Genomic DNA, 25,144 nt, shown 5'->3' on the forward strand with positions numbered 1-25,144 from the left:
GGGCGAGTGTAATACATATTGGTTCCTAATGTTTGTTTATCAATGAAGTCCAAGAAAACTTTACATTTGAGTTTCTCAACCTCGGTACTAATGACATGTTGAGCTAGATAATTCTTTGTTATAGGATGGTTTTTTGGTTTTGTTTTGTTTTTGGAGACAGAGTCTTGCTCTGTTGCTTGGGCTTGAGTGAGTGCAGTGGCACAATTTCAGCTCACTGCATCCCCCACCTCCTGGGTTCAAGTGATTCTCCTGCCTCAGCCTCCCAAGTAGCTGGGATTACAGGTGCTCACCACCACATCTGGCTAATTTTTGTATTTTTAGTAGAGACGGAGTGTCACCATGATGGCCAGGTTGGTCTTGAACTCCTGACCTCAAGTGATCTACCCGCCTCAGCCTCCCAAAGTGTTATAATTACAGGTAAGAGCCACTGCACTTGGCTGGTTTTGTTTTGTTCTGTTTTTAAGGCAGGTCTCACTTTGTTGTCCAGGCTGGAGAGCAGTGGTACAATCATAGCTCACTGCAGCCTTGAACCCTGGGTTCAGGTGATCCTCTCACCTCAGCCTCCTCCCACTGTACCTGGGACTAGAGGCACACTCTACCATGCCTGACTAATTTCTTTGTTTAATTCTGTGTGGAGATGGGGCTTCACCATGTTGCCCAGGATGTTTAGCAACATTCCTGGCCTCTACCCACTATGCAGATAGCACCCACCCCTCCACCAACTGTGACAACCAAAAATACCTCCAGACATTGCCACTGCCAAATGTCCTGTGGGATGGAGAGGAGAGTGATTCCCAGGCTGAGAACCACTGCTCTAGGCTGATGAAACAAATTTATTCTACACGTTGCTGACCTTGAAGTAGCACTGAACCCACCAGCTTATGGCACCAAGTTGGAGCTTAAGCCTACAGCCCAGGCTGTCACTCCTGAGTTTCCATACTCCTGTGTTCTCATACTGTGTATTACAGGAGGAAAAGTTCCAGTTGTCAAATATCCAAACACTTGCGTTTTAATAGGACACAGTCTATAATAAAAAATGTAAAACTTTCAAACTAAAGCAAAGCATTTCTTGTAAGGCATGATCGGAATGGATGTTGGTGCATTCATTCATTTGTTCAGTAAATATTTGTTAAGGAATGCTTCCAAGATAGGTGATGCAGTATGTGCTAGAGCTGATGCAATGGCAGACTATGGCCCTGCCTTTAAGAAACTAATAATCCTAGAGGTGTTCAGTGGAGACATTATCAGTTATAAGTAAGAGAGGGTCCAATTCCAGCTGACTTAAACAATCATGGGACTTTATTGGCCCATACATTTGAAGAGCCCACAGACAGTGCAGACCTTAGGTAAGGCTGGATCCAATGGCTCAAGGTTGCCACCAGGGCCTGGGTTTCCTTCAGTGTCTCTGCTCTTCCTTTCCTATTGTCAATTTCATCCTAAAGTGGACTTCCTTTGTCCAGCAGCCCCCAGTATTACATGCGTCCTCATTTCTAGCAGAAGACCTAAAATTAACTTTGTTTGGACTACTTTAAGTTACCTACCCACCCTCGAATCAATCATTGCCAGCAGAGGAATGGAAAGTGCTGATTGATTGATTGATTTAGCCAAGAGTACTTGCTTCAAGCATGGCACCAGTTTCCATAGAAATCACATAAATTCCCTAAAGGAGATCAGGGATTGCTGGGAAGGAAGAGAGAGCACCAGAAATGCTGGGTGAATATGGGGTGGTCAGCCAGCTCTTTTCACACAGGCTCTGCCAAGTGATCTCACCTGGTCCCAAAGCCTTAGCACCATTCCTGTGGGTTTCCGTGAAAGTCTTATTGCAGCACTCTGGGCTTTACACTAGCTGCTTTCCCCTCTGAAACCTCATTCCATCCACTCTTCACAGTGACCCCTTCTCTCCTTTCAAAGCTCAGTTCGGAGTCAGATTCTCTGAGGCTTCTTCTACCTCCCTGAGCCATACTTCTTTCATACCCCTTAGCCCTGGTACTACCTATGCCTCATACCTGGTCAGGTCATGTTCCTGCTTCTCCAATTTTAGACTTACATTCTGCCTTTGAAGAGTTTGGGGTCTCCTAACTCCCCTCTCTTTAATGCCTAACAAAGGAATTGAGAGCTTTGATGGTGATTCCTTTGGTATCTCCAATTTCAACAATAAGATGGTTAAAATGTGTGTGGTGGCCAGGTGTGGTGGCCCACACCTGTAATCCCAGCACTTTGGGAGACTGAGGTGGGCAGATCACAAGATCAGGAGATCAAGACCATCCTGGCCAATGTGATGAAACTCCATCTCTACTAAAAATACAAAAATTAGCTGGGCGTGGTGGTGCATGCCTGTAGTCCCAGCTACTTGGGAGGCTGAGGCAGGAGAATTACTTGAACCTGGGAGGTGGAGGTTGCAGTGAGCAAAAATTGCACCACTGCACTCCAGCCTGGAGACAGAGCAAGACTCCATCTCAAAAAGAAAGAAAAGAAAAGAAAAGAAAAAGAAAGAAGGAAGGAAGGAAGGAAAGAAAGAAAAGGAAGGAAGGAAGGCAGTAAGGAAAGTAGGAAGGAAGGAAAGAAAGAAAGAAGAAAGAAAAAGGAAAGAAAAAAGAAAGAAGGAAAGAAAGAAAAAGTATGTGTGTAAAACAGCAAGAAGTCTGGAGCTGTGGAAATAGCACAGGATTTATAGTCAAGACAGTCTATAGGCAGGCAGTCCTGGATTTAAGTCCTGGATCTGCACCCTTTCAGATCTCAGACATTCACCCATGGATCCCTATTTGACTCTTTTCTTTCCTTAAACAGTTTGTATAGTGTGTTACACATTCACTTTCTATGACTTTTCACGCTTGTGAGTATGCAGTCATGGCAGTGTTATTTGTTTACACGGGGCACATTTGACAAACAGTACATTAAATAAGTACTTATAAGTACTGCTAAGTTGAGGTTCCTAATAGTGGTGGCTTTGGCTAAGAGAGAGCCTCAGGCCTTGAACACATTTTCCCCCTTTTGGCTGAATGTGGTTCCCAGATCTGAGGTGGAGTGGAAGGAGGAAATGTGGCTTGTTCCTTCCACCTGCCCTTCTGCCTGACCACACCTTCTGAAGTCCTACCCTGAGGTAACCGTTCAGTGCATGCCCATGGTGCTTACATCAGCCCTCTATGCACAATGTGAAGATAAGAATGATAACAATGTTTTTTTTTTTTTTTTTTGAGACAGGGTCTCTGTTGCACAGGCTGGAGTGCAGTGGTGCAATCTCGGCTCACATAACCTCCACCTCCTGGGTTCAAGTGATCTTCCCACCTCACTCTCCTGAGTAGCTGGTACTACAGGCACACACCACCACACCCAGCTAATATTTGTATGTTTTCTGAAGATGGGGTTTCGCCCTGTTGCCCAGGCTGATCTCAAACTCCTGGGGTCAAATGATCCACCCGCCTTATCCTCCCAAAGTGCTGGGATTATGAGCGTTAAGCCACTATGCCTAACCTATTTTTTTTTAGCATGATGCTTTTAGACTTACTTAATGCATTTGGGGCAGGTTTAATGTATAAAAAGTGGGAAAAAGTAGAGGCCTGGGGAGATATCTAGTTGCACTTTCCGTAATATGAAACATGGCCCTCCGAATGTGCTGTCAACACATCTGTCCTAAGTTTCCCTGCATTGAGCCTCAGTTCAGTCACCACTTGCAAGATGTTCCTTGATGGGAGGGCTGTTTCTCCAGTTTACTCATTGATGTCAGCCCTCCACGTTGGGATATGATGGGCTGAGGAACCCTGAGCTTTAGACTAAGTGGTGGGACCAGCTGTTGATCAACTGTCCTCTGATGAAGCCCACATCAGTCACTTACCTTGAGCCCAGGAGGTCGAGGCTGCAGTGAGCCATGATCATACCACTGTACTGTGGCATGGGTGACAGAGTGAGACCCTGTCTCAAAATCAAACAAAAATTTGGGAATCCCAAGTCTGTTCTATTTTTTTAATAGTGGACACATTTTCAGAAGGGCATAAGGACTTTTCTGAGTCTAAAACCTTTCTGGACTTCATCTTCCTCTTTTATAAAATGAGAATAATTCTTCACCATGAGGTAATCATACCTCATTCAGGCATTTCACTGAATCAGCCTGGTCACCTTTAAATTTTTTAGTATAAGTACCCCTGCTGGAAATCCAGACATTTCTCCTTGATCAGATATATTCTCCAGAGGTCAGGACTAATAATCCCCAATATGGTGATGGCATTGTTTTCTTCCTCTGCCCTGATGCCCTACCATGGGCTTCAGGGGCAAGCCTTTCCCTAATGATTCTTCCACTGGCAGTTCATTATTCCAGTGCATTGCTGTGGAAAGCTCTATATAAGTATTTATTGCTTAAAAGTTTGATAATCCCTTGGCTGGGCACAGTGGCTTAGGCCTGTAATCCCAGCACTTTGGGAGGCCAAGGCAGGAGGATCACTTGTGCCTAGGAGTTTGAGACCAGCCTAGGCAACATAGTGAGACCCCTTTTCTGCAAAAAAGCTTTAAAAAAAATTAGTGGGGTGTGGTGGCAGGCATCTGTAGTCCCAGCCACTCGGGAGGCTGAGGTAAGAGGATCATTTGAGTGGAGGTCGAGGCTGCAGTGAGCCATGATCACACCACTGCACTCTGGTGCGGGTGACAGAGACCCTATCTCAAAAACAAACAAAAATATGGGAATCTCAAGTCTATTCTATTTTTGTAATAGTGGACACATTTCCAGAAAGGCATGAGGACTTTTCTGAATCTGAAAACCTAAAATTCTCTAATTGACAATTTGAATATCTTTGGGAGGAAATGCACAATCCATGATCATACCAGAATATACTGAGAAAATAATTTATTAAATTGTAAATTGGGAAATTTTTTAATAAGTTTAGTAATAATGATTAATGAGATCGTGAATTTGTCCGTTGGAGATTTAAATTTTAATGAAGTTTTTTTAAAAAATCAAGAAATTCCCTTAAAAGGAAACATTAATCCTTTGCTCTAAACTTTCAGGCTAGATTATTTCTTTGGTTCAGGACTTAAACCTTTAAACTCTCCCTACTCCAGACTGAATCCAAGACAATCTGACTAATAGAGAAGCAGGAGTCTTAACAGATGTGAGATTTTCTAGCAAGAAATGAAGTAGGAGGCACAGAAATACTTGAGAAAAATCTGAGTTTCATTTTATCAGAAAAGCTCATTGCAGTATATATCAGGCTAGTACAATGGCTCTTCAAATCAATTCCATGAAAAAGGAAACAGGCTGGGCATGGTGGTTCACTCCTGTAATCCCAGCACTTTGGGAGGCTGAGGTGGGCGGATCACTTGAGGTCAGGAGTTGGAGACCAGCCTGGCCAACATGGAGATACCTCATCTCTACTAAAAATATAGAATTAGCTGGGTGTGGTGGCACATGCCTATAATCCCAGCTACTTGGGAGGCCGAGGCACGAGAATCCCTTGAACCAGGGAGGTGGAGGTTGCAGTGAGCCGAGATTGTGCCAGCCTGGGCAACAAGAGCAAAACTCTGTCTCAAAAAAAAAAAGGAAAGAAAAAAGAAAAGAAAATGAAAACAAATGACCTCGACTGGAACACAAGCAAAATATAAATATATGTGCATATGTACATGATGCCTCCTAACTTCCTTTACATTGATTTGGTTAACTTTAAATAATATGTAGGATTTCACAGCTTCTCTTAGAGAAGGGAATTGAATGTTAAGCTGTTCAGTCATTATAACTAGATCTCCCATTGTTATGGCTCATGCTTTTGTTACAAAATCAGTTAACCATTTTGCCAAATAAGTCTAGTTGTTACACTTTCATCGTGCAGGTAGAGCAGGAGAAAACAAGAGGTTACTTGATGGGAGGGCTATTTCTCCAGTCTACTCCTTGATGTCAGCCCTCCAAGTTGGGTTATGATGGACTGAGGAATCCTGAGACTAGCTAAGTGGTGGGACCAGCTGATGACCAATCGTCCTCTGATGAGGCCCACATCCTGGGAACGGAACTCCTTGCAAGCCTCTTCAGTCCACTGCAGGCCTTTGCCTTCTCTGACACCATCCACATCTCCTTGCCAAGGATTTGAAGATGCAAGTTGCAGAGTCTGGTAGACTGAATACCACTCAGGCAAAACAAGAAGCATCTTCTGTTCAAGTCCCTGCTGCTTGTCATTCATAAGTCAATGAGGCTGGAAATCACCCACACTTCCTCCCACTCAGTGCCTGGATCCATGATGTATTTAAGCACCAACCCCATGCCCTAAGTGCCCCAGGGTGGCTCTGCCCCACAGTGATGGCTCCTCTCTTTCACTCGCTCTTTGCTGTTTCATGGCAAACTCATGTCGAGGTTTTGTTTTTACTTCACTCTGGGCACCTTGGCTCATTCAGATTCCTTGAGACTCTGATCACACACCACCATGATATCTACTGGGACACTCACCAATCTTTCACACAGAAGCCAAACAACATCCTGATGAGAAAAGGATGGACTACAGATGGCCTGAAGCAATCTGCTGTTGAAACCTTTTGAGGATTGCCAACGTAAATGGTGTCTTTACTGAGAGATCTCCTGCAAAGTAACTCCATGTTACTTTAGACCCACCAGAAATAGGCAGACATTGAACTCAAGGGACAGCCCGTTACAATCATATCTTGCTGCCAAACGCTTCCCTTAGCACCCTTTTCTCCAGCATGTTATCTGGCATGTGTAGAGTGTTTCTGGCTTTATCTTTGCCTATGACAAGTTCTTTTTGGTTCAGTTGATAGTATTTCCCCCAAACCCAGAATAGATAAGAAATCACTAGGAATTTACATCTGATTACCCTAGATTCATTCTCCCACATTACAAGGCCCCACATTACAAGGAGGAATGGTATGTGTTTGCCATGTTGGTGCTTCATTAGTATTTTTTTTAAGTTGAAATTAAGTGTTACTTTTCTGAGGAAGTAGCCAGAATACTCCTCTTTCAAATTGATAAATCTACTGGCACAATTTGAAGTCAGACGTTATTTCTAACCAAATTATATTCTTTTGTCTGCCATGATAGCTTGACAGTTTTAATATCTGAAGGCAGGCCTATATGATAATCCCAGCAGTATTCTGGAGATAAGATTTTAGAGGGTTTGTTGAGAAGGAAATACTTGTTTAGGTGGCTTTCATCATGCCACTCGGCTTCTATGTCATTTTTCTTGTCCAGGAGGATTCCCTTAAAGCACTCCTGGGTGATGTTGAGAACCTGAATGGGTGTTCCTCCAAAAATGGCCGCGTGGTAATAAAAATCCCCCTGGCCAAATGGAATATATGCTGCCGACTCTCTCCGCCTCTCGTAGGTAAAGTCATCAGGATCTGCCTTGTACCACCAGGCCTGTAGCTGAGCCACTGACTGGCCCAGGGTCTCCACCCCAAAATGGTCTTGGAAGACCTGGTCCACATCCATGCAGAAGAGGAAGTCAACCTCGTGTTGGATGTGGGCCAAGATGTGCTCCCCAATGGTCTTCATACGCATCATGCTGATGTCTTGCCACCTCTTCTCTGGCTTGACCTCAAACACTTTGAAGGAACGCAGAGGACCCAGTTCTATAAATGGCACCTTGGAGACATCATCCACCATGACGTAAAATATGACTTTGTGGCCGACCATGAAGTACCTATTAGCAGATGTTACGAACTCCTCCAAGTAATGTTCAATATATCTGAAACGAAGAAGAAAAGTAAAACATTTAACATCTGGGATTCCTGAAAGAAACCACATGCTATTAGAATCATCTTGTCTATATTTTATGGTTAATAGGAGAATGATTTCTTCCCACCCTGGGTGTGTTTTCATGTCAGTGCAACACCCCTGGCAATTCTCCACCATTTAGTCACTCAGTCCTTGGGAAGCTGGAATGACTTATCTGACTGCCAATTTTGGAAAAGCAACTAGAACTAGACATGCACTACCTTGTCCTTCTTCTTCTCTGGCTCTTAGAAGCCAGCCAGTCCAAGAGAGCATGTGTTCTCAACTGCTCTGGGTTTTGCAGGAAACTTACTGGTACAGGACCTATTCCCACATCCAGAGGCCTATAGGTGCCTGGATGCCTCAGTCTTTCTAACTCTGGGGGTTGAATATTTAGGAGACCCAGGGCCTGCAGATATAAGCCACATTCTCCAATATCAGCTTTAACTATAATGAAGGTGGTATTTACCACCCTCTGCCTATCTTACCCCTTTGTGTAATTTACCAATTGGTTCAGATTTTGGACAGTCAAAGGGAGTACTAGTTCTTGAGCTCCACTCAAAAGCCCTAACATAAGCCCCAGTGTTGTTACTGCCAGACCAGATACAAGAGTGATGTGACCCTTGGAACCACTGGGGATGCATTAAGCCCAAACAGCAGCACTCTCTTGTCCTCCTCTGTGATATGGAGAATGAGTTACAAGATCTAGGTCTGCTTTCATGTTACATAGTTATCCTATGAGCCTCCCAGTAGTCACCTAAAACACCAATCCATTGTCCACACACCATCATTATAAAGTCCAGACACTAGAGTGAGCAACCTCTGATTTAACCTTATTTTAACCACTTTTTCTTTGTCTTAAAAAAAAAAAAGGACGGTGTTAGCAGTAAGCCACATTTGGTGGTTGAGTAAAATAGATGAAAAAAGAAGATTAAAAAACTAAAAGAAATTAAAACAACAACAACAACAAGGAAATAAAGGACTGTGTTTTTTAGAGCAGTTTTAGGTTCATGACAAAATTGGGCCAGAAGTACACAGTTCCCACATACCTCCTGCTCTCACATTTGCACAGCCCCTTGCTACTACCAACATCCTTGTACCAGAGTGGTACATTTGTTACAATCGATGAAGCTACCCTGACATATCACTATCACCCAAAGTCCATAGTTTACATTAGCGTTCACTCTTGATGTGGGATATTCTAACGGTTTAGACAAAAGTATAATGACATGTATCCATCATTATACTACCATACAAAATAGCATCACTGCCCTAAAAATTCTCTGAGCTTTGCTTATTAATCCCTCCCTCCCTGAACACTCCCTCACAATCACTGACCTTTTTACTGTCTCCATAGTTTTATCTTTTCCAGAATGTCATATAAGCACACAGCATGTAGCCTTTTCAGTGTGGCTTTTTTTTTAACTTAGTAACATGCATTTAAGGTTCTTTCGTGTCTTTTCATGACTTGATAGCTCATTTCTTTTTAGCATGGAATAATATTCCATTGTCTGGATGTGCCATAGTTCATTTTTCTATTCACCTACCAAAGGACATCTTGGTTGCATCCCAAGTTTTGGCAATTAGGAAATAAAGCTTCTATAAATATCTGTGTGCAGTTTTTGTGTAGACATAAGTTTTTAACTCATTTGGGTGAATACCAAGGAGCACGACTGCTGGATCGTATGGTAAGAGTATATTTAGTTTTGTAAGAAACTGCCAAATGGTCTTCCAAAGGGGCTGTACCATTTTGCATTCCTACCAGCGATGAATAAGTGTTCCTGTTGCTCCGCATCCTTGCCAGCATTTGGGGTTGTCAGTGTTTTGAATTTTGGCCATTCTAGTAGGTATTCAGTGGTATTTTAACTATTTATTCATTTGAAAAACATTTTATTGGTGTCTTCTGTAAGCCCAAGCTATAGACTATCTTGTGAAGCCATGGTATGGAGATTACCAGGAAGAGGAAGAATAGACCAGATGGCTTAATACAACTTGACCAAACCCTAAACTCACGTGGACTGAATTTAATGTGCTGACCACACTACTGGCCAATCATGGTGTTTTGTGAGTAACAATGACTGGCCCTTCTTTTCCCTTTTTGTTGCTGCTTGGATTTTGTTTCTTTGTTACCAAAATAAAGTGTGCTTTTCATGTTGGCACGTGGTAATCCAAGGTTTATAGTATTGATTCTTTAAATGAAGAGAATATATCTGAGGAATATAAAAAGGGACTTCAACATGACTCTGTGGCTAGCGGCCAGGAAATCCTTCAGTATTCTGGGACTTCAAGAAAAATCTATTGTGCCCTGAAGCTTGGGAAACAATACTGGGGTGGGGTGGGGTGGGATCCAGTGCAGGGGAGAGTCATTGTGAGGTTTCACATTGTTTAGTGATTAAAGCACTGCAGTTGGCTCCACGCATTGTTGCTTGAAAACAAACCAAACATCACACCTCCTAAAAGTCCAAATCCACTTTAGAGATTTATTGCTGCTGAGTACAAACAGTCCTCTCTTGCCTCAGAGCTGAGGACAGAGTGCTTTCACCAGGATGTACACTTAAAGTTTAGTTCTGCAGAGTTGGAACTAGATGGCTGAAGCCACTGTGGGGCATTGGGGGATGTTCTGTTCTTTTTGGAAACACCAGGATCAAATCAATCTGCAATGTGGCTGGGTTTTGTGGCAAAGGATTAGGTAAGCTGAGCACTGGCTCCCGACTTATACTAGTACAGATTCTTATAGTAAACATGTCAAAACTCCACAGTTACCCTTCTCTGTTAGAGACACGACATAGGTCCCTAGGATCAGCACATTCAGTGACATTAGAACGTGATTGGTATTTGTTAATGACAGAACAGTAATAGCTGCTGGGCTCTGGGTTGGGGAAGGTTATCTTTGGAGAACTATCAGATCTTTACAGAGCTCTGTTTTAAGCCCCACCTTGGCAAAGCTCAGATCAACTTGAGCCTTCAACTTCCATTATACAAGGCAAGGGAATCAACTTTCCATGAGGCTTCTTCAGAAGAGATACAGACAGAAAGCCCCAGAGGGCAGAAAAAAAAAATAGGAAAATTGGACTTTCAGTTTTATTTTGGAAAAAGAAAAAAGGAAAATTCTCCAAAAAAGTAAAATGGATTATCTTTAACAACTAATATTAGAGCTAGAACTTTCAAGTAAGAATGATTGCAGTTTTTCTGCATCATATGTTCTGAACAAGGGAGCTGAAACTGGAACCTATCCAACCTTTGGAAGAGCAAGCTCTGACCAGCCAAATCTCCTGGGGCCAAATTCTCCACGAGGGAAAAAGTAGAAGTGATCTGAGGAACCCACGGAAGAGTGGTCAGCTGTGTTCCGGCATGGAAAACCACTGTGCGTAGGTCACTCTGCACCTAGAACTTGTTATGAATTTCTCTGTAGTTGGTCCTGGGCCATAGAGCACAGGAAAAGGAATGATGCCCTTTGAGCTGTCTAGCAGCTAGCACTTGTGAAATTTCTAAAGGAAGCCACGGTGGTCAGGGAGGAGGTGGTTGTGGGTATGCTGCTGACCCTGGGTTTGGTGGGTGGAGCAGACATTTTTTTCCTGCAACCCAAGGCCCTCATTTTGAGGTGGGAATGAATGGACTTACCTACTATTATTTTGTTCTCAGCATTTTAGGGCCTCAGCAGAAAGGGACTGAAACGGTCCCACGAAAACATTCTCCTATCTAATCAAAAACTCGTGGCTGGCCTCCATCAGTTCAGGAGTCCCCACACTAACATTTTGATAGTGGAACAAGAAAAGGTCTGGACAGTTTTATCAGTGACACCTACCTTCCAATAGCAAAAACCGTCAACCCCACGGTAATTTTCTGTTTGGCATAATAATTTTCTAGGATGGCTTTGTTGTAAGTGCCTTCCCACACAACCGGCGCCTTCCATTTGGTCACTGTCACAACCTCTGGGCGTTTCCTGGTGATAAAACATAAAGTCCCCTGAGTCAGGGCAGCTTTGCCATTGTTGGGCAGAGACTTTCCAAGGAAAAGGGGGGTCAGCTATGATCTGCAGGGACTGTCCTTGAATCCTGACTGTAGCTTAACCCCAAACACTTCGCTGGGAGGTGTGCCATTTGCAGGGGTAGCATCTTCTGGGTGAGGAAGAGGAGGCTTTGACTCAGGTGCCTTTGAGGGCTATTTTTTTTCCTTTTTCTTTTTTTTTTTTTTTTTGAGACAGTCTCACTCTGTCACCCTGGCTGGAGTGCAGTGGCATGATCTTGGCTCACTGTGCAGCCTCCACCTCCTAGGTTCAGGTGATCCTCCCACCTCAGCCTCCCAAGTAGCTGGGATTATAAGCATGTACCACCATGCTTGGCTAATTTTTGTATTTTTAGTAGAGATGGGGTTTCACCATGTGGGCCAGGCTGGTCTTGAACTCCTGACCTCAGGTGATCCACCCACCTCAGCTTCCCAAAGTGCCAGGATTACAGGTGTGAGCACTGTGTCCTCTGAAGGCTACTTTGGGGGGCCATTATGAGGCTCTTAACCTCTACATCTCATATTTTCTTTCCTCTTCTACTTTCTTTGTTCTCTTCCTAATTCTAAATCCCTTTCCCTACTTTCCCTACTTCCCCAGCCCCTTCCTAAACTACCAGTAGCACCCTAGGGTGTTATTTATCCCTGTGGATGTCATCTGAGCTTAAGGAGATCCTAAGCCTTGATACAGGCGGATGAGAGAGTGACATTAGATTTGAAAGAGAAAAGGCTGTTTCTGGCCTTTTGTCAGAAGGGATATCTGGGTGGGAACCTGGTTATTGGCCAAAAAAAGCCCCAGATTAAAGGGATTCTGATGTTACCGCTCACTTAATAAACAAGGGACAAAGGCGCCAGAAAGGAGGGGACTTCATAGAGGCCCACCAAGGCTAAGGCTGGAGCCCAGGGCTCTGGCAAGGACCTTCTTCTTAGACCAGGAGCCTCTTTTCTAGGAACACAAAAGGGGCGAGAGGGAGGGTGCTTTGCTGTGCTCAGAGAGCTTGAACTGGACTTGGTGAGACCAACACAAACACAGGAAGCAATGACAAAGCACAAAACTGCAAAGCCCTGAAGGTTAAATGCAGAAAGCACAGAGCAGCATGGGCCAGCGTGTGGGTGGAGCTCCAGGCAGGGGGAGGCTCTGACTCTTCATTGGCCTAGGAGGTGGGGGCATTCCCCCTTTGGAAGCATAGACTGGCACAGATCATTTAAATTCAAACCCCAGTATGGGCCTGGCACCCTGCTTGGCATTTTCTTGTACTTCACTGGGTTCACTGTGGGCAGCATCTTGATTCAACCCTGGGAAGGCATGTGACTGGGGCAAAGTCCTGGTGATCCCTGCTGGCTGCACTGGCTCTTGTAAGGCTGTCAGGGAGAGGTTAGCAAATACCTCGGGCCAGCAAGGCCCGTGGAGGGCTGGGTTTTCACAGAGCCGCCCTACCCATTAGCAAAGCTGGGTTTTCCCACAGCGAGGCTGATGAGCACAGCTGGGCCACCCCCTGCCTCACCCTAGCCTCAGAATGGAAAAGAGCCTCAGTAGACTCTTATCTCAGGCCTTCTGTCCCTTGTCCCCAAATAGTGCACTCTGTAATTCTTGAGCTGACTCTGCCCTCCCACCCCAGCCCCAGGCATCACATCTAGTCTGCTTCCCAGGTTCTGTCACAGCGGGAACTGGCCTACTACCCCACAGCTGGAATTGCTCCAGGTTGGTCCAGATGGCAGACAGGGGAAACACTTTCAGGGTACTCTCTTGGTTCACCTCATCTTGTCTGGAGTCTCAAACTCTAAGACTTAGCTCTGCCTTCAGCACCCCAGGTACGCCTGCTGCAGGGAAGACAGTTGCCCTTGGTTTCCTTCAGTCATGGAAGAAGCTACCATGCACTCTGCACCAACCTGTGCCAGGCACCCATCACGTACACTTTCTCATTTAGTTGCTGCAACAGCCCTGCAATGTATCATGTCCACGGTCCAGATAACAAAACCCGGTCTCAGAGCAGCTTATCATCTCGTCCAAGGCCAAACAGCTGGTCACTGATGATGGCAGCTAACACACACTGAGCAATTCCTGTGGGACCAGGCACCGTGCAAAGGGCTCACCCTTCTGAGGTAGGTGCTATTTTTATTCCCATTTAATCAGTGAAGAAGCTAGCACAGAGAAGTCAAGTAACTTGCCTGAGGTTGCACAGCTAGTGCTAGGTGAAAGCTGGGATTTAAACAAGATCATCTGACACTGGAGTCCATGCTCTGAGCTGAACCACCACCTATACTGTTTCTTATATGCCATTTCATCCCTCTGCTGATGAAGTTGGGGTTAAAACCCAGGTTTGTCCTGATCTAAGTATAACACTATTTCCACTTAAAAAATAAGCCGGGCACAGTGGCTCACGTCTGTAATCCCAGCACGTTAGGAGGCCGAGGCAGGTAGATCACTTGAGGTCAGGAGTTCGAGAGCAGCCTAACCAACATGATGAAACCCTGTCTCTACTAAAAAAATACAAAATTAGCCAGGCGTGGTGGTACACACCTGTAATTCCAGCAACTTGGGAGGCTGACGCAGGAGAATTGCTTGAACTGGGAGGCAGAGGTTGCAGTGAGCCAAGATCACACCATTGCACTCCAGCCAGGGCAACAACAGCAAAACTTCATCTCAATAAATAAATAAATAAAAAGGAATTCTTTTTATTTGCATTGGCATTTTCGTCAATTCGGACTGAGAAGTGATGAGCCTTTTGTTGTTGTTTTCACACAACAGCATCTGAGCAGGAAGGAAAGCATCTGAGCAGCTCTTTCCTGGCTCTTTTTCCTTTCTTTTTAGTACCCCATCTTTGTGATCTAGGACTTCTTCCAACCACACCATGTTGGAGCTTACATGGTGCTTTCAGTCCTGTAAAACGCTTAGCTTTGTTGAATGATGAGATTGCAAACCAAAAACCAATAAATAAATAAATAACCCATACAGCTATCTTATACTTTTGTAACTGTTTCTGAACTTAACACTCTCTTCTTCATTGCACCTCATTCACTTAATCTTAGTTTTGGCCTGTCAAAGATCTTTTAGTAGTTCTAACCTAGCTAAGTCTTGTCACTGTGTATAAGCTGGACATTAGGTGATATTATTTTTTAAAAAAGGAAAAAGAGGAATAGGTATGGTTATTTAATACTTATGGTGCACCAGGAGCTAAGTGCTTGACTTTTATTCTTTCATTTAATCTTAACGACCACTCTATGAAGTGGGTGCCATCATCATTCCCATTTTGCAAATAAAGTGGAGGATAGGAAAGAGGAGGGGAATGGAGCCTGTTGCCATTTAATTTATATAAAAGACCCAACTGGGGTGGCTGATCCCTTGACGCACATTTTCCAGTTCCCTGGTCTATACCAGGTCATCCTGCTAAGCACCGAGATGGGAAAAATGAGACCCAGTCCTTCCCCTTGAGAAACTCACAGTCCCAACAGCTGGTCCACCTGCTACACACTCCTCAACCACATGATCACTCGGTCCAGGTCTTCTACAAGAACTGAGTTAGAAAACCAGAGTCCAGCTTAAATTACTTGGCTTCCTTCAAGTAGGAAGAAAAAGTAGCAATATTAAAAATTAATGTTGAATTAAAAATTAAAGCATTCTATTTCCCAGCTGTTAATTATGTGATTCCACTGACAGTTCCAACATGTCAGTGACCCTGACTACAAAGCCACACAACAGCCTGAAAATGCAGGCAGCTGGGGAGAAGGGGGAGGAGGGAGAATGAGATCAACATCTGCTTCCGGCATGAACCGCTACATGGAGGAGTCTTAGTCATCAAAAACCACAAAACCCCCAAAAAAAGAAGTGATGGAGGGCAGCTCACGCATATGCAAAACCTAGTCTTTGACAATGTCAACTGCCAGAGAAGTCCTAGATCACAAAGATGGGACACTAAAAGAAAGGAAAAAGTGCCAGGAAAGAGCTGCTCAGATGCTTTCCTTCCAAGTAGGGCATGCAATGATGTGATGCCAGTGTGTGCAGTTCCACAAAAGCTTCCCCCCAAATAAAAGGGCCCCCTAACCAAAGCACACACCTCCCTAGGTTATTGGCAGCTTTTAAATTTTATGTATTTATTTATGGTACATTTTGGTACCCAAGGGTTGGGTAGAGAAAGCATTAAAATTCTATGAATCATGCAGTAGGTTTAAAAAAGATGTGGAATACATACAACTCATTATTGTTATTATTATTATTATTATTATTATTACTACTTGAGACAGGTTTCACCTTGTCACCCAGGCTGAGTGTAGTGGCATGATTACAGCTCTCTGCAGCTTCAACTTCCCAGGCTCAAGTGATCCTCCCACCTTAGCCTCCTGAGTAGCTGGGACTAAAGGCATGCACCATCACATCCAGCTAATTTTTGATTTTATTGTAGAGACAATTTTTGATTTTTTGTTTCACTAAGTTGCCTAGGCTATTCTTGACCTCCTGGACACAAGCGATCCTCCCACCTCAGACTCCCAAAGTGCTGGAATTACAGGCGTGAGCCACTGCGCCCAGCACAACTCATTATTGACTGAATTCCCTCTAAGCAACAGCAGGCTGGCTATACAAGGATGCAGAGAAAAGCTGACGGCAACATGAACAGGGATGGCAGAGTGGCTGTGGAATGGAGAGAAGGGGATGAAAGGGAAAGGATTTTGGAGGAGGAACTGACAGAACATACTAATGAATTAGACTGTGAGATAGATAGAGGAAAAGGTCTCCCACACTGTGTGGCTTGAGCTATTTAATGGGATGGAAAGTGAGGGGAACAAGGGTGGGGAGGAATTGAGAAATCCATTCTGGCCATGTAAGACATGCAGAGATGTCAGGCAGGCAGGTAGACACAAGTCACAGCTCAAAGGCAACATCTGGGCTAAAGATTTAAATGTGGAATGGTCTCTAATCTCACTAATGGTACCTAATGCCAAGAAAATGGAGGAGAGCACTTTGGAAAATGGTGTATAAAGAACAGAGAAGAGGATACTGGACTTAGCCCCTATAAACTCTAATCCCCGGCAGCTGGGAAGAGGGAGCTGCCCCTACCAGAAAACAGTCACAAATGAGGATTTGGTGTCATGGAAGCAAAGCAACCTTGATAGGGAAATATGCACAATATATCATGGTTTTAGGTAGTTTATTAAAAAGAACACTTTTTTTTAAAGACAGAATTTTGCTTTGTTGCCCAGGCTGGAATGCAGTGGCTCAGCTCACTGCAACCTCTGCCTCCTGTGTTCAAGTAACTCTCGTGCCTCAGCCTCCTGAGTAGCTGGGATTACAGGTGCTTGCCACCACACCCAGCTGACTTGTTTTGTAGTAGAGACTTCACCACGCTGCTGAGGCTGGTCTTGAACTCCCGAGCTCAGGCAATCTGCCTGTCTCAGCCTCCTGAAGTGCTAGGATTACAGGCATGAGCCATTGCGCACGGCCGAAAAGGATAAATATACATTTATAAGTACACAAAGTATACTTATTTGTTCATCCATTCCTTCATCCAATCATTCATTTATGCAAGAAATAGACTTAGGTACCCTGAGAAGGCTTACATTTGGTGCTACTTCAAACCAACATTCTTTAAATAATCGGCTTGTGCCCAGGCGCAGTGACTCACGCCTTTAATCCTAGCACTTTGGGAGGCTAAGGCAGGGGATCTCTTGAGACCAAGAGTTCCAGACCAGCCTGGGCAACATGGCAAAACCCCATCTCTACAAAAAATACAAAAATTAGCCAGGCGTGGTGGCACATGCCTGTGGTCCCTGCTGCTTGGGAGGCTGAGGCAAGAGGATTGCTTGAGCCTGGGAGGTGGGGGCTACAGTGAGCTATGATCGTGCCACTGCACTCCAGTCTGGTTGGCAGAGTAGGACCCTGTCCCAAATAAATAAATAGATAGATAGATAGATAGATAGATAGATAGATAGATAGATAGATAAAAATAAATGTCTGCTTCCTATTCATTTGGAGGTAAAGCCATGCAAGGGGGAGAGTAGAGACAGTGAGAGCTGGTGACTGTGGTCTGTCCTTCCTCTCTACCCTCAATCATTCAGCCCCAGCCCCACCTCCCAAGTCCTGCTCAGCAAAGCACAAGCGCCACAGTTAAATTGCCCTATTCTTCTTAGAAGGGCCTTTGTCCATCTCTAGCCCATCTAGCCTGCTCCTTAGGGATTCTCATTCCCCAATCTAAGGGGCTTTATCAAAGCAACAGCGTTTCCATCTTCTCACATTTCTATTAGTGGTTTAGCATTTCAGAGATGCCTACCCTGTCATGTAGATCATCAAACAACATATGGGAAACCAAAATTCCCATCTCTCCACACTGGCATGGATCTCTTATCCCCAAACAATAAGAGAACTTGCTAGAACATAGTCTTCCCAGAGCCCAAGATCCTTCACAATGGGATAGATGCTATTTTCAGGCCAGGCATGGTGGCTCACACCTGTAATCCCAGCACTTTGGGAGGCCAAAGCAGAAGGACCACCTAAGCCTAGGAGTTCACGAGCAGCCTGGACAACATAGTAAGACCCTGTCTCTACAAAAAAAATTAAAAATTAGCTGGACGTGGTGGCACACACCAAGCCTCCTTACTCAGGAGGCTAAGGTAGGAGAATTGCTTGAGCCCAGGAGGTCAAGGCTGCAGTAAGCCACGACTGCATCACTACACTTCAGCCTGGGTAACAGAGCAAGACCCTGCCTCAAAATAAATAAAAATTAAAACATTTTTTTAATGATGCCATTCTCTCCTGATTATTCTGATGATCATCTCCAGCACGTACCCTCTGCCAAGCTCAGGAGTACCCTGTGACTCTGTCTGGATGTCCCATAAGCACCTGCATCCACATGCATTCTTAATGGAGCTCCCCACCTCCCCCAGCTCCGAGGCCTGTGTTTCTTCCCTCAGTCCCCTTCCTGGCTAATGGCACCACTGCTCACCAGTCTCAGGTCTCAAAGTCACCCTGGACAGCTCCCATCTCCTCACACCCAGAACCAGATCCTGCCAGTAGATCCTGCCTCCTATCAATCTGGCAAATACTGGTTTTACAGTGACAATCCCTATAAGACCATGAACTTTTCAAATATAACCATGTTGATTGATTTCTCCTGTCTCTTCTGCCTATCACAATGCGTAGCACAGTGTTTTTGACCATAACTCACAGTAAGAAATATATTTTACATCACAATCAAATACGTGCACATACCCATAAGCCTAGTGTTAAATATCTAATATGCTAAGGCTCTTTCTCCCAAATAAGGAATGTTCTCAATGGTACTGTTGCCTCCACTGCCACACCACCTCCTGCAGGGCCACAGATTTGCTGCACAGTGAGTGACGCTGCTTTTCTTACTTTGGATTAAACCAGTCCCATAGCTGAAGCTCTGTTGTGTCATCTTCCTTTCTTTGTTCCTCCTCTCTTCCTTTTTCTTTGTCTATGTCTTCTTCCTCTTGTTGATAATTGTGGATCCTAAGTACAAAGGGAAGACAAACCAGGTAAGGCAGGAAGGTGACTATGGTGGCGGGAGAACTGCTGAATATCTTGTGAAAATGCGTTCCAAGGCAGATTATGCAAGCACTAAGTGAATTGCCCAGAAAAAAACTCTAGACATTAAGCATTTATTCATGAACACATATTTTTGATGAAAAGATGCAGTACTCACCTCATTACCCTTCCAAGTCAGCACATTAGCAATTTAATGGCATTAAAACCTTCAGGTTATTTCAGGGGGGTGAGGGAAACTTGATAAGACAATTCTTCTGGGAACATTTTAGTTTATAATTGTCTTTCCTGCAATCTAAGCTTTAGCCCAGGGCTGTGCATGGTGGCTTGCACCTGTAATCCCGGCAATTTGGGAGGCCGAGGCAGGTGGATCACCTGAGGTCAAGAGTTCGAGACCAGGCTGGCCAACACGGTGAAACCCCACCTCTACTAAAAATACAAAAATTAGCCAGATGTGGTGGCAGGTGCCTGTAATCCCAGCTTCTTGGGAGGCTGAGGCAGGAGGATCACTTGAATCCAGGAGGTGGAAGTTGTAGTGAGCTAAGACTGTGCCATTACACTGTAGCCTGGGCCACAAGAGTGAAACTCCATCTCAAAAAATTAAATAAAGAGCCCAAGCCTCAGCCCCCAAGTTAACTGAAAACAAAACAAAACAAAAAACGTATTTAGCTGGGTGTGGTAGTGCATACCTGTAGTCTAGCTACTTAGGAGGCTGACGTAGGAGGATCACTTGAGCCCAGAAGTTCGAAGCTACGGTGAGCTATGTTTGCCCCACTGTACTCTAGACTGAGTGACAGCAAGACCCTGTCTCAAGAACAAAACCAACCCTCAAATGTCCTAGTCTCACTCACAAAATATTCTTCAAATAATTTCAATACGCAAGAAAGATGAGTGGCTGAGAAGGTCATGAACATGAAACCATTGTGTGTGGACCCTCTATAAGCATCAGATGGGTGGGCAAACACTGATCGCTGTCTGATCACCTTACCCATTGTTAAACCAGTCAGGAAACCACCAGCCCTTCTGAGCGCTGTCATCAACTTCTGGGTTTCTAAGAAATGGAAAAGATTACAAGCATTTTTAGAAAATGTGGTAGTCCCCAAACTTGGGGCTTCCAAATTCTTTTTATAGCAGAGATTAGTTTTTAAAAAAAAAAACTGAAAACAGCCAATTTATTCAACAAGCAGCAATGAGACACTCTAGCTGAATGAGAGAGAACAGACCTGAAGCTCTCTCAATCTCTCTTCCCTGGGCAGCCCCCAGCCCTCAGCTTATTCTGGGGGCCCTAGAGGAAGAGAAGGGAAAAGGGGGCTAGAGTGTATTAATGCATAAACCTGAGTCCTATATCTGCCACTAACTAGCTTTGTGACTGTGATACAACATTTTCCCTCTCTGAATTTTGACTTTCTCCTCCAAAAAGTATAGTTAATAATACTAATAACAGACCTACCATGAAGGTAATTTTGAAGACTGAATGAAATAGCATACATGAAAGAGCTTTATGAGTTGAAAATGACTGTAACAAGTTATAGTCTTCATGAAAAACCAATGCATGTTTCCAAGAATCATCTCTTTAGCTAAAACCAGCAGAATTCAGATTGTTATAAAAGTCTAGAGAAAAATTCAGTTTGCCCAAAGGTTAGCAGTAACAGCCTCAGGAAATCTGGGGGTCCCTGAACAAGAGGTTCAGGAAACTACTTGAAAGCCACTGTAGCCATCCATTTGAGAAAGTTTCTACACTCTCATTCATTGTGAAAGTCTCTTCAAGGTCGGGGGCCTGACACAGTGGCTCAATCCTGTAATTACAGCACTTTGGGAGACTGAAGCGGGCCAATCACCTGAAGTCAGGAGTTCAAGACCAGCCTGGCCAACACAGCAAAACCCTGTCTCTACTAAAAATAGAAAATATTCACCACGCATGGTGGTGGGTGCCTGTAATCCCAGCTACTTGAGAGGCTGAGGTGGGAGGATTGCTTGAACTCAGGAGGCGGAGGTTGCCATGAACCAAGATCATACTACTGCACTCCAGCCTGGGCAACACAGCCAGACTCCGTCTCAGAAAATTTAAAAAAATAAAATAAAAAGAAAAGAAAGCAAAGAAAAGGTAGGGGGCTTCTGGAGGATGAGGAAAGAGGAAAGCCAATGGATACAATGCCCTTCTGTTGGACAAATGAGGTGGTGAGGTAACTCATGAACAGGCATAATATTATGAAACCTGTTTTAAAGCCCATTAACTCTTGGAAGTGTATGAGATGGCTTCCAATATATAGGTACAGTAAACAGAAAAACAACACAAGATTAAAAAACACAAGAAAGAACAGAAAGAGATACGTTGATTTAGTCACCCAGGTATGTATTTTCACACGACCTCAGTCATCAAACAAAGAAATGTTTCACCGTTACTTTCATTTCACAGCCAAGATACTGGCTGGGTGGATTTGAACAAATTTCCAAGGTCACATGGCATGTGGGCATAAAAGTCAGGATTTCATACCAGGGGATAAATGACATCGGAAATGAAGGCTGGGGCAAGTACAAGCAGTTAAGTGCAATACTTTGCTCTGAGCTTTCTGACAACCAAGCCAACCATAGGAAATATAAAGGTTTACGTGCTTCTTATTTTGTTTTCATAAAATAAGAAAAGAAAATTTTAAAGATACATACTGGTTTCTCAAGAGACTCAATTTTTTTCCCCCGATTCTTATTCTCAGAGCAATTTCTTGCATAGGTCTTTATATAACATTTAAAGGACAGAATAATAGACAGTATCTCCCTAGATACTTTTTGTCAGCAAGACAGGAATGTTTTCAAATGACAGCACTGAAGAGAAGTCTGAGGAGAACTGATGGCAAGATACAAGCCATGGTTCTATATCGATAAGTCTAGGGAGGCTGCAGCAATAACATTCCAGATTCCCAGGAATCCACCCACCCCTCCGACTTTGGCCGAGCACCATGGCTGGCTGCCGTGTGAAGAATGGACTGTAGAGGGTGCCACAGTGACTGTGGGAGACATCCACTAGAAATCTAGAATTCAGCGCACTTACTTTGAGTGATATATCCACAAGAAAGAGCCTTCTGGGCTACAAGCAAGAGAAATAAAAACATATCATGTTACTTTTAATTCTGAGAAAGGCTATTTTGTAAACATTATCACTGAGCCTGAGGCTGAGCTGAGAGCCTGGGTTTTAGCTGCTTCCAGGTTTCCTATCTTCCTTTGAGACATAACCAATGACATCAGGAGACTGGAAATTTCTACTTCAGGATCTCAAGGGGAAAGGGTTTTCTGGAAAATCTCAAATTGTGTGTTTGTGTGTGTGTATTATTGAGATGGGGTTTTATCATGTTGCCCAGGCTGGTCTCAAACTCAGGAGATCCACCCCAGTCAGCTTTTCAGCTTCCCAAAGTGCTGGGATTACAAGTGTGAGCCGCCACGCCTGGCCTCAAATTCTCTTTTTTTGTTTTAAAAAGAGAAGACAGCTGTCTATTGCACAGATGGGTCCTCTCCTGCCACCTACTCAGGTGTCTGGTGATGACAAAGGCCCTAGAAGGTGGAAATGCCGTGGCCCAGACATCCTTCCCCCAGGATTTATCTTCCCCCAGAAAACAAAACATCAACAGTAGAGCCTAATGCCATGGCCAGCTCAGAGCCTTCTATAGGACAGCCCCCAAAAACATTTCTTTAACTAATGAAGGCAGTGAGACTCTTAAAGCCCTTACAAGTCCTGCAGCCTGGCACTCAGGCCACGGATTTACAGATTCAGGTTCACCAACTTTTCATATCTCTTCAACGACCCTTCTCCCTCAGAATCCTTCAACAACACAATGGTTACGGCAATATCCACATTGCAGTGGGTTTTAAATATGTATTCATCCTTCAGGCTCCACTCAAATGCCGCCTTTTCTGTGCCTTGCTTGATATGATCCTAGCACAGTGCCTAGTACATAGTGGGTAATAAATATTTGTGAATGGATCCAAAGCAATGGATTCTCCTCCAAGCCAAACATAATTTTTGCCTCCTTGAGCTCTTTTTTTATTTTTTTGAGACGGAGCCTCACTCTGTTGCCCAGGCTGGCGTTCAGTGGCACAATCTCAGCTCACTGCAACCTCTGCCTTCTGGGTTCAAGCAATTCTCCTGCCTCAGCCTCCGGAGTAGCTAGGGCTACAGGCTCACATCACCACACCTAATTTTTGTATTTTTAGTAGAGACAGGATTTCACCATGTTGGCGAGGCTGGTCTCAAACTCCTGACTTCAAGTGATCTGCCTGCCTCGGCCTTCCAAAGTGCTGAGATTCCATCTCAAAAAAAAAAAAAAAAAAAAAAAAAACGATCGGAGGTAATGCATAGCAAAGGTCCTGGCACACGCAAGCATTCAATAACTAGTAGTTCCTATTGTGATTACTACCATCATGATTATTTCATCATAATTTTGAAAGTTTCCTCTAATTTTAAAATTTGAAGGTTTTTCTTCATCTAGCCTCAAATCAAATGCTATCCTAGATGATATTCTTTCAATATGCTTTGATGACAATTCTATTTACTAATTGGTTGACATGTTTGAATGAGTTTTTAATCCTTTCCAGCTTAGTGCTGCCAACCTGTCTAAGGTTAGTGTCCTCAGCTCACCTCAAGCCATCATGTGGCAAATTCATAAAGTGGAAAAAAAAAAAAAAAATCTCCCCTTGAAGTTTCTTGCAGATGTTCAAGTGATTCTGCATATCAGAGGATGTTGGGGCCAGAGTCCAGGTGCCAGATGATTGGCCTGAACAGCAGCCAGAACCTGCTCTGGCCACCGTGCAGGGAGAGTGTGTCCAGAACTGAAAGTAACCCTCTTTCTGAGAGGCGGTTGCAGACATGCAAGTTTGAGCCTTTGGCTCAGTTATGCACGTACAACTCTGGCTATGATTCCAAACACCAAAGTTATCTAATCAAGTGTTCAAGCTCAGAGCTTGAAGGTTATCCAAGCAGACATTCCGACTCCAGGCAGGAACCCCCAAAGGGCACTTGTTCTTCTGTTGGACTCTTCCAACTGCTAGAGCTCTTCTATTTGCCAAAATTCCCTATCTTGTTCTGCCCTCTGGAACAGATCATGATAAAGATGACTGTTATGGAGTGAATGTTGTATCTCCCCAAAATTCATATGCGGAGGCCCTAACCTTAGTGTGATGATATTTGGAGGCAGAGCTTGTGGGAGGTAATTAGGTTTAGATGAGGTCATGGGAATAGGACCCCCATGAAGGAATTAGTGTCCTTACAAGACGAGGAAGAGTAAGTAGCTTACTTGCACTCCATCTCGTGTGGGGGAGGTGGCCATCTGTCACACAGGAAGAGCCCTCACTGGGGATTTTGGACTTCCCATCCTCTAGAACTGAGAGACTTAAATTCCTGTTGCTTAAACCACCTTGTGGTATTTGGTTACAGTGGTCTAAATTAAAATGATGATGAGGAGGAAGAGCAGGAGGATGACAGCTAGCATTTATTGAGTGTTTATTAAGCTCTAGGTATTGCTTTTAAGTGCTTTATACACAATAACTTATTTAATTCTCCCAACAACCCTATGAGGCAGGTAGTATTTATAATCCTTCCCTCAATTTTGTTTTTTTTTTTGAGGCAATGTCCCACTCTGTCACCCAGGCTGGAGTGCAGTAGCAGGACTACAGCTCACTTCAGCCTCAATCTCCCAGGCTCAAGTGATCCTCCCACCTCAGCCTCCTGAGTACTTGAGAATACAGGTGTCCCAGCACTTTGGGAGGCCGAGGAGGGTGGATCACCTGAGGTCGGGAGTTCAAAACTAGCCTGACCAACATGGTGAAACCCCGTCTCTACTAAAAATACAAAAATTAATCATGTGTGGTGGCGCATACCTGTAATCCCAGCTACTCGGGAGGCTGAGGCAGGAGAATCGCTTGAACCCAGGAGGTGGAGGTTGCAGTGAGCCGAGATT

The 25,144-nt window shown here is 44.1% G+C and overlaps 1 protein-coding gene and 1 long non-coding RNA gene across 5 annotated transcripts in view; one reads left to right on the forward strand and one right to left on the reverse strand.

Moving 5' to 3' along the window:
- Positions 1-3,397: 3,397 nt before the first annotated feature.
- On the forward strand, positions 3,398-4,944 carry LOC116532387. The gene is made up of 2 exons (XR_004260851.1): positions 3,398-3,846; positions 4,586-4,944. It is a non-coding gene; the product is annotated as an uncharacterized LOC116532387 (long non-coding RNA).
- A 669-nt stretch (positions 4,945-5,613) lies between these two features.
- The window catches only part of LOC116532386 (N-acetyllactosaminide alpha-1,3-galactosyltransferase), a 100,323-nt gene continuing 80,792 nt past the window's right edge, over positions 5,614-25,144 (reverse strand). For 3 of the 4 annotated variants that reach the window (XM_032251497.1, XM_032251495.1, XM_032251496.1), the window contains exons 4-8: positions 22,246-22,281; positions 20,188-20,250; positions 19,050-19,166; positions 11,505-11,642; positions 5,614-7,673 (exon numbers count right to left, since the gene is read on the reverse strand). In XM_032251497.1, the coding sequence (XP_032107388.1) occupies positions 6,980-7,673; positions 11,505-11,642; positions 19,050-19,166; positions 20,188-20,250; positions 22,246-22,281 (1,048 nt within the window). In that variant the 3' untranslated portion in view covers positions 5,614-6,979. The remainder of the gene's footprint in view (positions 7,674-11,504; positions 11,643-19,049; positions 19,167-20,187; positions 20,251-22,245; positions 22,282-25,144) is intronic. The other variant, XM_032251498.1, reaches the window with a different exon arrangement.

Source organism: Sapajus apella, unplaced genomic scaffold (assembly GCF_009761245.1).
Source record: "Sapajus apella isolate SASKATOON/1434 unplaced genomic scaffold, GSC_monkey_1.0 scaffold76, whole genome shotgun sequence".
Taxonomy (NCBI): domain Eukaryota; kingdom Metazoa; phylum Chordata; class Mammalia; order Primates; family Cebidae; genus Sapajus; species Sapajus apella.